We start from the raw sequence: 11,793 nt of genomic DNA on the forward strand, positions 1-11,793 counted from the left end.
TAAAATATTTAATTTATATTTATATTTATTTTTTTATATTTATAAATTTTTTTACAAATTTTATATAAAAATTTTTGTGCATATATTTATTTTTTAATATTTAAATATTAATATATATGTTTTTTCTTGTTAAAACATGGGTTTTTTTATATATTATAATATAATAATTTTGCAAATGTATAGTATTGTATTATGTATATTATATGTTACATAAAATGTTATATATATGTTATATATATTATATATAAAATTAAATGTTTATAAAATATTTATGTATAATGTATAACATTATATGTATTTTATTTATTATTTATTACCTATATTCTATATATATATATATTTACAAAATATTTATATATATTTTATAAAGTATAAAATAAAAATATATAATTTTGTAAAATATATATATATATATATATTTTATACCAAAAATAAAATATATATATATACATATATAATATTATATAATTTTGTAATTATATATATAAAATTGAATTATGTATATAAAAATATAAATATATATTTTACATAATATGTATTACTTTTACATAAAATATATATAAACATTTATATTTTCTATATAAAATATAAACCCTATATAAAAACCTATTTTTAAACATATAATTACATAATACAAATAATATACATTTTTGCAATATTAAAATTATATATTTTTATTTTAAAAAACCTATGTTAACATAGATAAAAAATCTATTATATATTAAATATTAATAATATATAAAATTGGGACACACTTTTAAATATTTTTTTAAATAAATATAAATTTTAAAAAACAAAATAAAAATAAATAAAATATATAAAAATATATATTAATATATATATTATATAAAATATATTATATATATTTTATCATGTTTTGGGATGTACCCAAAAACACTCTTCCGTGTTGATACAATGGAAGAAAAACCCCACATACAAAAACATTTTTTTTTTTGTGGGTTTTTTTTCCATATTATATATTTAAAATATATAATTATATATATATATATATATATTATGTATGTATATATATTATGTATATATATATGTATATATGTATATATACATATATATATAAAAATAAACATATTATACATAATATACATATATATATACATTTTATATATATACATATCCCTACCACCACACAACACCCACACAAAATAGGGATATATATATATTATAAAATATGTTTTATATTAAAATATATATACATATACTAATATATACACATTATATACATATATATATATACCAAAATATATATACATAACATATAAAATATACATTTCCACACCACCGGCCACACACTACACACACACACACACGTTCACACACTCACACACACCCCACACACACACACCCCCACCACACATATTATAAAATATTTATATACATATATATACATATATATTAACATATATAACACACCATAATATACATATAAATCATATATTAAACCCATAATACACCCACATATATATACTATTATACCACACATATATATACATATATTTACATATATATATACATATATATCAATTATCCCTATATACACATATTATACATATATACACCTTTATACAATATACCATATAAAATACATATATATCATATATAACATATATATTACAAAATATATCCAAAATAATTTCATAAAATATACCAATATATATACACATATATATATTTTCATAAAATATTTTCCCTAAAAATAAAACACAATATATATACATATATTATACATATATATAACATTATTATCATACATATACTATATATACACATATATGAATTTTGTATGTATGATTTATATATTATATATTTTATATATATAAAATATATATTATAATATATATATATATTATATATTTAATCTTTATCATTTACATCAAGGGGCTTAAAGCCGACCCGGGGGGGCCCTGGCCGCATCCCCCCTTCGCTTTTCCCGCCACGAGGACCCCCCGAGGGGAGTCTCCAGGGGAGGCACAAAGGGGCCCCTCCTAGTTCCTCACGACAGGTTCCCCTCGAGCTGCCCAAAACCTGGGTCTCCTAGGACGCCCCAGGTCTCCTCCCCCAGGGTTGTTCCCCGCAGAGAGACCCAAACCCGGGGGGCGGGGCCCTCCATAGGGGGGCGAGCTAGGTTGGGCCCTATAGCCTATTGGGGATCCCGGATTTGCAATACAGGTCCCATGCCAGTCCTCACGGTGTAAACCCCCCCGGGTTGGGCACGTGGGCCCGCCAACCTGTAACCCCCGGGTCCGGGGAAGGGACTTGTTTCAAAAGCATCAGGGACTGGATAGCATCCAGGTTTTTGCTTCCATAGAAACAAAAAATGGAAGTATCAAGGCCTTGGGAAAACACGCAGCTTGGTCCCCTTTTGCATAGGGCCGACCTCCAAACGCTCTTGTTGATCGGTTTATGGTCCCGTTTTCCAGACCAAACCGTCTACTTTACTTTTCCCGGTCTTTACAAAACCCCCAAAATAGGACTACGCACCAAAGGGATGTAAAACCCTTTTGGGACTTCCAAAGTCCTCGCCGCAAGCATTGGGTCGACTGGGAAAGGGTTTTCCCCCAACGGCCCCCCCCCAAATTTCCCGAATCTTGGGCTTGGGCCAGGAGACCTCTACCTAGGGGGTTCGCCTCATTGCTAAATGCATCAAGACCCCACAAGGGGGACTCCAAGGACTCGATAGGGTGGCAACATCGTCGGCAAAGTCAAGGTCCCCAGACCCTTTAAAATTGCCTATGCTGCTCCGCAAATGAAATTTGGCTATTTGCTCTGCCCATTATCCAGTCCTACAAGTGGTTTTTTAAATCTGGGGGCAAGGGCACAGCCCTTTCCTCACCCCTGAATTAAAAGGGAAAAAGTTCGACTACCCCCCCCCCCTTTACAGCACTTTCAGTAAACCCGTATAAGGCTTGCTATCAGGGCCCCAAAAATTGTGTCGGAATTCCCCCCGAGCCTCAGTTTTCCCCTAGCGATTCCCGATGCACCGAGTCAAACCCCCTTCTTGAAAGGGCGATGTAGGGGGCCCAACAACCCACGACCAAACTCACGACGGCGTTTCCACAAAATTTCTCGAAACGCTAGTATACGGTCTTTTTGTGGACTTTCCAGGGGTAAAAACCCCAGACTGCTCCGGTCTCTGGTGCCTCGTAGGTGGGTTTCGGGTTTCCCTTTCAGAAAAATGTAACAAGAACCTTTCCCCGGGAAAGCTGAAACAGTGTAAAAGCCCCGGTAGGTTTTCTACAGTCCCTCGATCCCCTTTTTTCCCCCTTTCCCTGGAGGGATGACCACGCCCCTCAGCAGGTCAGGGGGAATGGTAAACCAAATGCCAAAAAGGCGTCAGGACGGGAAAGCAGGCCCCGAGCCATAGGTTTTACCCCCCCGCCTTTAGCATTTTAGCAGGGATAAACCTATGCCTGCAGCTTTCCCACTCCCTTTAGCTTTTGGGAAAACGCCCGCCTAACCTCTGTTAGGGTGGGGTTTCCCCGGGTGTGGGGGGGTCCGGACAGGCACTGAGACATCGCTTGCATTTCCCAAACTAACTGGTTTGGGGGATCCCCTGGTCCCCCCCGTTCAAAATAACCCGGGCCCCAAAGTTCACGGGGGAAACCCCAAAATGATCCAATGACCCTCCATCCGCTGATCGAAATGCAGTCCCTCTGTGGGAGGGCTTAGGGGTTTATTTTCCGGGCTTGGTAGTCAGGGCGAAAGGGCATTTTTCCAAAATGGGCCCTTTGCCCCCCTCAGCAAGATTCCCGGTGAAAGTTTTCCCTTTTCCCTTCTCAGCAGTGTCCGAGCCCTACCACGTAAAAAACGCCAAAATTTGGGTTCCCCTTCAGCCAAGCCCTTTCGACACGCTTTAGTGGCCCCTAAAGTCCCCCAGGGATGGTATTCGGCCCCTTTTCCTTTTGGGGGTACGCCAATGGACCCCTTAGGGTGCTTTGAGTGTTACGCGCTTTAAGGCCCCCCACAGACAACGGGTCCGTCAGGGTTTTTTTTGGGTTTTTGAGAATCGGGCCCCAAAATGCCGTGGCGAACCCACGGGCACACTCCTCCCCCCTTAAATCTGTCCCCAAATGAAAAACCTTAGGGTGGGGCCCCTGGAGGGACGGGGAGTTTTTTAAAATGGAAACCCGCAGGGGGGCCCCAAGCCCCCCTATGGTCGGTGCCACAGAACTCGGCACTCCAGTAAACCCCGCAGTTCTGAGGATCCTTTCCCTCGCGTGCTACAAGAATGGTCGATCTCCCTTTGGCCCCCTGTACCCTTTTCGCTGTACCAAGTCCAGCGATCGAGTTTTGGGGCGCTGGTACCAGGCCCGAGATCCTCATTTTTTTGGGGCCCCAACAAAGTCCCGGGGAAAAGGGGGCTATTCTCCCCTGCTGGGATCCCTCCCGAGCCTGGGGGCCACAGACCTCTCGTACCCCGCTCGGGCACAGCCGGATACCGCATTGAAGCGCCCAGAACAATGCAATGTCTCGCCGGGGGGAAACGTCTGCCACAGTCCCGTTTGGCGTGAAAGCCTCTTTCCCCATCGGTTTTATGTACATCGGAAAGGGCGTAACAGCAATAAAAACATGAAGCCAAAAAACATGCTTCAGTCCCAATGCCCTGATACGCTCATCAACCGGGGTCACCCCGACTACCGCAGGGGAAGTTCCCCTGGAGATGGCTTTGGGTACCCCTGGAGGTGGTTTACCAATTTTCTGCCCCGAACCCCGTAGTAGGTGTAACCCCCCCCACTGATCTGCCGCTACCAGGGTTTTTTCCCCTCTGAGAGGGCCCCCCTCAACTCCCGCGCTTCAAAATTTCCCCCGGGTAACAGAGGTTTAAACCCCTCATATATTTTATAATATATATATATATATATATATAAAAATAATATATTAAAATATATATGCCCTGTGCAAATGGGCCATGTGTATTGTTAGTAAGAGAAGCCCTACACCCTACCTCTAAACTTATGATGTTTACGTACATGTATGTATAAAGTTTTTGTATGGGATGTATTTGTATGATGTAATTATGTATGTATGTATGTATGTATGTATGTATGTAGCTGTATGTGTGTGTGTATGTATGTGTGTGTGTATGTATGGGGTGTATGTATAAATATGTATCTATATGTAAAATTTTATTGTAGGGGTATAATATAATTTTATATATATAAAATTTTATTTATATCCCTATAAAATATATTGTGTATCTGGGGATGGGGTATATGAATGTATGTATGTTTTATGTATTCATGTACAGTTAACGCACATAAAACTTATGTGGGAAATGAAAAATATATGCCATACACATGTCAAAGTTGTATAGTTATATAATATATATATTATATATATAATATATATATATATTTTATATAATATATATTATTATAAATAAAGGGGTGTGTGGTTTTTTGTGTGGGATGTATATTTACAAGTAAATTTACAAGATGGGTGGGGCGTGTTTGCATATATGTGGTGCGTATACAATATTATGCACATATGTACGAAAAGGGCTTTATAGTATAAAACATTACATGTGTGTAAGCTGTGCATTTTGTAGGGGTAAAGTTGCTATCTTATGCATGGGAGCATTGTAAAAGGGGTAAAGTTGAATGTGCATGTGACAAAAAAGAACATATACTAGTCTTAGGCCATTTGGGGTGTGGCAAACCCTGGGGTGTGTTCGGTGTACATACACTTAAATGAAATTAGCATATAAAATATAATCACACATATATGCACTTCTAATACTCAAGCCCATGCTCAAGGCCACCCCTCTGGGGAAATCTCTTTAAATTTAAACCCCTTTTCCGACGGATGGGATGTACTACATGCCAGGGGGCCTTGGGCTATCTTCGGGGGGCAGGGTTTGAGTCTAAAAAATTACTCAGTTTAAACGACTACATTGGGGGAGTATTATATAGTATTCATGAAGTGATGATGTAAAACCACGTGAAAATACCGATATGAATTTTGGTTTAAAAAATCACATATATATAAAAACACTGAACATAAAATTATATCTATATAGAAGTGATAATATAAACCTGTTGAAACCCCAAAGGTTTTTGGGTTATAAAAACTTGAAAAAAATGTAAAAAAAAAAATCAAAAAAACCTCCATTTTTAAATCCAGATACCACACACTTTCTTTTTTTTATTCAGAAATATAGAGTGAAAAATGGGTTTCCCCAAAGGAATCTATATAACAAAAAAAATATCCTGTCCCTTTATTTATTAAAAAATATTGGGAAATAGAGACCAAAGAAAATAATAATACTGAAAAAACAACATAGCTTCTTAATTTCGAAAAAAAGGCAAGGGAAAGGGTGGTATTGGGCATGAGCGGGCGTGCATGTAAGGGGGATGATATAGCCCCCAGCGCGGGGGGCCCCGGGGGACTATGAATACCACCCCTCCAAAGGGTAAATGGGGTAATTTTAGGGCTCTGTGACTTAGAAGACTAGGGAAAGAAAAGAAGTACAAAAATGGACCATACTTTCCTGGGGAAAGGGAAACCCCAGGGTAGCAAGCAGGAAATTTTGGGGGGAGGTTTTTTTTAATTCACAAAAATTTTTTGGAAAAAAAATGTGGAATTCTGTATTTTAAATGGGAAAAAGTGGCTTCAGTAAAAATTAAAAAATAAACAAATGTATAACTTGTTTTAAGTCTATGCTCCCCAACCCGCACCACAAAGATGAAAAATGACAGCTTCCCATGAAAATGTTTTATTTACCCGCGAGAGATAAAAAACCCCTTTCACAAAAAATTATGGGGGTTTTAATGGCCAAAAAAGATAAATTAAAAGGGGAACCCCTAGTGGGGAACACAGAATAGGGACTAGGAATAACGGGGAAAAAAGCTTTTGTCTTTTGCCCCGGGTCAAACCACTCCCTTTTCATGAATTTTATTTCCCTTTGAAAAGAGACTAGAGCAGATGTTGACATGGAAATCCCATCGACTCAAAAACAAAATTTCCCTTTATAAATTTTAAATAGGTGAGAAAATAGTAAAAATGTAATTTTTTCAATAAAAAAAAAATGGGTTTGGGAGCAACCCTAGAAGGCGAAAAAGGGAAAATCATATGAAAAAACCCCAAACTAAATTTTGCTAACTTGAAAAACCAGAGAGAAAAAAATTTTAAACCCTTAAAAATCCAAAATAAATATTCACTTCTCAGCGACGAAGATCTCACACTGAAACCAAAACAAAAACAGTTCAAAGAAAATAGTAAAGGAAAACTTTTTCTTGAAGTAGGCGTAAGAACGTCAAAACTCCAGCAAAACTCTTGGTAGGGAAAATTTAAAAAGCTTTCAAAAATGTAGGGTCGTGAAAGTATCATCAAACAGGGAAAAAAATAGAATTTTGAAAAACTAAAAAGACTAAGATGAAAAGAAGAGATGTGCACAAAAAATTTAAAACTCAAATAACAAAAGAAACTGATTCAGGGACCAGCATGAAAAAAACTAAAAAAAAAGGCTTGGAATAAAGGGAAAATATCAAGTATATTTCAATAAAGAAACCAAGGGGGAAGTGACATATATTAAGAATGGGAAAACATAAAAGTAGTGGGAAAACCCTTTCGGAATCTTATAACTCAAATGATCAAACCCCATATAAAGCGAATGTAAAAAAAACTAGAGGCCCTACCTAAAAAACACAACGAAGAAAAACAAAGACATTTTTAAAGTAAAGATGGAAAAAAACCAAGTTAAGATGGAAATTTGGGTGGACCTTGTAATAGTTCAGGAAAATTTCAACGTGAAGCTAGCCAATCTTTTTAACGAATGTCCCTTTCCCCCAGAAAAAAATCCAAAAAACCTGGAAAAATTTCAAAAATTATTTTTTACATCAAAAAGAGGAAGAAAGGATCTAAAAACTACCGACCCCTAAAAGCCTTTTTAGTTACTTTCAAATTTTTTCACTAAATTTACCCAAAATTGCAAACTCTGAGTCTGGAATTCCCAACCACCTAAGAACAAAAAAGGGTTCTGTGTGGATTCTCAAAAACAGCCACATCCAAATAAGAGAAAAAAAAAACGAATATAGGGAAAACCCCATATATTGGGATTCATCAATTACGAAAAAGGGTTTTTTACTGACAACCCAGCAGTACTAAACAATTTTAAGTCAGGGTAGGGGGTAAAATTGTTAAAAAATTGGAAGATATTTGGGGCGCACCTCAAGCTCCCATGGGAAACTGATAAAATACCAATTAAAAAAGGTGTTAGACAGGATGAAAATATCTCACCAAAACTGTTTATAGCATGCCCTGAGGAAATATTTAAGAAGCCAGCATGGAACAGAAAGGGTATCAAAATAGAAGACAAATACTTAAACAACATAAGATGTGCAGATGATATTGATCTCTTCAGTGAATCTGCAAATGAAATGCAGCAGTTAATAAACAATCTGAAAAGAGAAAGTCTGAAAGTCAGATTTAGGATCATGTTCAACAGTAGAGTTAAATTTGAACAGATACGTGTACAAGGCGAAGCATTAAAGGTAGTGGACAAGTACATATACCTAGGGCTACTCATACAGACAAACACATCTAGCAAAGAGGAAATTAAGCAACGCATCAATTTAGGCTGGAGCGCCTTTGGCAAACACAGTAGCATGCTAAGAGGCTCCTTGCCACTATGTTTAAAAAGAAAAGTCTTTAACCAATATCTCCTCCCAGTTATGACCTATGGATCAGAAACATGGACTACAAAAATGGAAGATAAACTTGAGAGCATAAAAAAGAAGAAATGGCAATGGGAAGGTCTTATATGTTAGAGACAGGATGACAGATGGACAAAGAAAGACAGACTGAGCTATAGATAACATAAAGAGGCCAAGAGCCAGACCAATGAAATAATGGTATGATAAAATATGAAATTTGGGGGACAAGACTGGAAACAAAGAACGCAAGACAGACAAGGTTGGAAAAGATTTGGAGAGGATTACACCCTGCACTGGATTGATTCAGGCTGATGATGATGATGATATATATGTAAACACACACACACACACACACACACACACACACACACACACACACACACACACACACACACACACACACACACACTAAATAGAAATATATTTATTTATATACAATATTTTAATATATATAATATATAGCATAAATATATATAATATATATTATATATACATATATGTTTTTTGTTTATTTAATCAGTGTTTAATAAGGGAAGAAGAAAAAAAAAAAGTCACTTCATTAGTCCATTCAGCCAATACAAAGGTATCAGTAATTTTGCAGAATTTTATTTGATTTAGCTGCCATACATAGATTTATAATGAATGAAGAGTTTTCATGTTAGAAGAAAAATGCAGCTATAATTGAAAACTGTGTTGAAAGAAGGGGAAATGCCACCTCACCCCTATAGGTGTTGCCATTTTGATAAACAAACAATTTCAGGAAATCACAAAAAAAAAAAAAAAAAAAAAAAAATACTGCATATATATATATATATATATATATATATATATATATATTATAGTAATATATTATTATATGTATATATATATATTTAATATGTATGTATATGTATATGTATATACATACATAAATACATACATATACATACATACATACATATATATACATAATATATATATGTACATACATGTTTTGTGTTGTTTGCAATTTTTTATTGTTTTTACACATGACATGGCTCCACAAGAATTTAAGTAATTAAGGAGCCAAATACCAGTCCTACCTATTTCACCTGTTTACCCTTTTTCTTGATTTCAGTTTTTTTTTTCTTTTTTTTCTTTTCTTTTTCTTTTTCTTACAGCTACTATCATTTCAAATAGCATTATAAAATTCAGAAAGTCAGCATCAACAATGAGGATAAAACATCAGAAAATTTCCCAAAAATGCAAGGAATGGGGAAGTCATTAGTAGGCCTTCATGACTGAGCACTCAGATGGAGAGCCATCTATGTGCAACAAAATTCACAAAAAAAAATAGTGGATAGTACTTATTCCCATGACAAATGGATTAACTGATGCACATATATTCATGAAAACAACTGAACTTACTGGTTTCTGTTTGCGATACATGGATAAGCTGTGAGCAAGGGTATTTCCACTGTCCTCAATCTTGCTTGGGGAGTTATGATTCAGCTTCGGGGTTTTGTAAGTACTAATAACCTAAAAGAAGTTAAAACATATTATTTAAAATATTAACCTAAATCCGACAAGAATGGCATGTATGTACATCCCATGCCCACTTTGAGTTTTCTTTATCAATTGTTTTTCACAAAGATGGCTACATTTGTTCAAAGTTCAAAGTCACCTATGAGCCAATAACGAGTACTGCCTGTCTCGCCTGTTTACCCTTTTCCTTGATTAACAAAAATATTTTACGTTACCTTATATTGCTGTTACTAATGTCAATACCATATTAGTAATTATAATGTCTATAATAAAAATAACATCAATATCGATAGCACAAGTAAAAGAAAAATAATAATAAATATAAAAATCTGACAATTCAAGGAAAGGTGAAATCAGGTAAGGCAAACGTCTATTAATTGTCTCCTTTGTGGCTAAACACTAGCAGAGCCATCTACGTGTAGACATTTCACAAAATACAAAAAATGAGCACAGCATTTTCCCAGCAGCATTGGGTTAATATCTGTAATCTATATTTTGTTACATGATTGAGTAATGAACATATAACTTCCACTGCACTAGCTTGATGCTGCAAGAATTTTAATTAATTACAAGCTACTAGCACTTACTTTCAAACAACACTTTATTTTAGGTCATCCAATACAAAATCCATAGGTAGAATAAACTAGTTATAAGACACTGAGAACTCTCTTACTATTTCCTCTTGTGGACACTGCCTCTTAGGGGGTGTTGGCTCATCATCTAGGGCTTCATCTATAGCATCATCAATGGCAGCAACTGCTTCCATTGTGCTTGCTGACATTCCAGTCTCATAGTCAAACTGTAATAGGTCAACAAGGAATGTATTAGAGCAAGAGGAATGAGGAAATTTACTGCCATTATGGAATGCAATTAAATTAATGTGTGATATAAGTGAGCTTGCTTCTTTCATATGAAGATCACATGAAAACATACATGTGAGTTGTTTATTTCTGTCCTTTCTGCAATAGTAGACAACTGTTTGGTGATGCCAGTGTGTGCAGCCTGCTGTATCTTCTGTCCAAGGCTCTCCATGGAAGTGCAGGTCAAGATACTCTCAGCAAAGCTGGAATAAAACCTCAGGTTATAAACACTTTCTTTACAAAATCAGTGCCTTTATCAATCAAAAATACACATAATATATTTTATTTACTCAAACTGTAAAAGATAATTTCTTGGCTTGCCTACCTGTCCGACCCAAAAAACACCAAAATATTCAGTACTGGTATCTACTGCTTTTAAAACTAAAACACAGAAGAAAATTAATTTCTCATACTAAAATCGTTCAATGGAGCATCAAAGCTTAAAAGAGATATTAATATCAATAAAGGAATCAAAAGAGAGAATGAAAAAGGAGGGGTGGTTATGGTGGTAGTGACAGTGGTGGTGGAAGTGGTGGTGGTGGTGGAAGTGGTGGTGGTGGTGGAAGTGGTGGTGGTGGTGGAAGTGGTGGTGGTGGTGGAGTGTGGAAGTGTGTGGTGGTGGTGGTGGTGGTGGATGGAAGTGGTGGTGTGGTGGTTGAAGTGGTGGGTGGTGGAATGGTGGGTGTGGAAGTGGTGGTGGTGGTTGAAGTGGTGGTGGTGGTGGAATGGTGTGGTGGGTGGTGGTGGTGGGGTGGTGG

At 36.1% G+C, this 11,793-nt stretch overlaps 1 protein-coding gene across 1 annotated transcript; it reads right to left on the reverse strand.

Moving 5' to 3' along the window:
• Positions 1 to 9,667: 9,667 nt before the first annotated feature.
• On the reverse strand, positions 9,668 to 11,273 carry LOC119588516. The gene is made up of 3 exons (XM_037937163.1): positions 11,109 to 11,273; positions 10,849 to 10,974; positions 9,668 to 10,169 (listed from the first exon to the last, which is right to left on the reverse strand). The coding sequence occupies exons 1-3, from the start codon at positions 11,205 to 11,207 to the stop codon at positions 9,972 to 9,974; spliced, it is 423 nt and encodes a 140-aa protein (XP_037793091.1). The 5' UTR covers positions 11,208 to 11,273; the 3' UTR covers positions 9,668 to 9,971.
• Between the last annotated feature and the right edge of the window lie 520 nt (positions 11,274 to 11,793).

Source organism: Penaeus monodon, chromosome 3 (assembly GCF_015228065.2).
Source record: "Penaeus monodon isolate SGIC_2016 chromosome 3, NSTDA_Pmon_1, whole genome shotgun sequence".
Lineage (NCBI taxonomy): Eukaryota > Metazoa > Arthropoda > Malacostraca > Decapoda > Penaeidae > Penaeus > Penaeus monodon.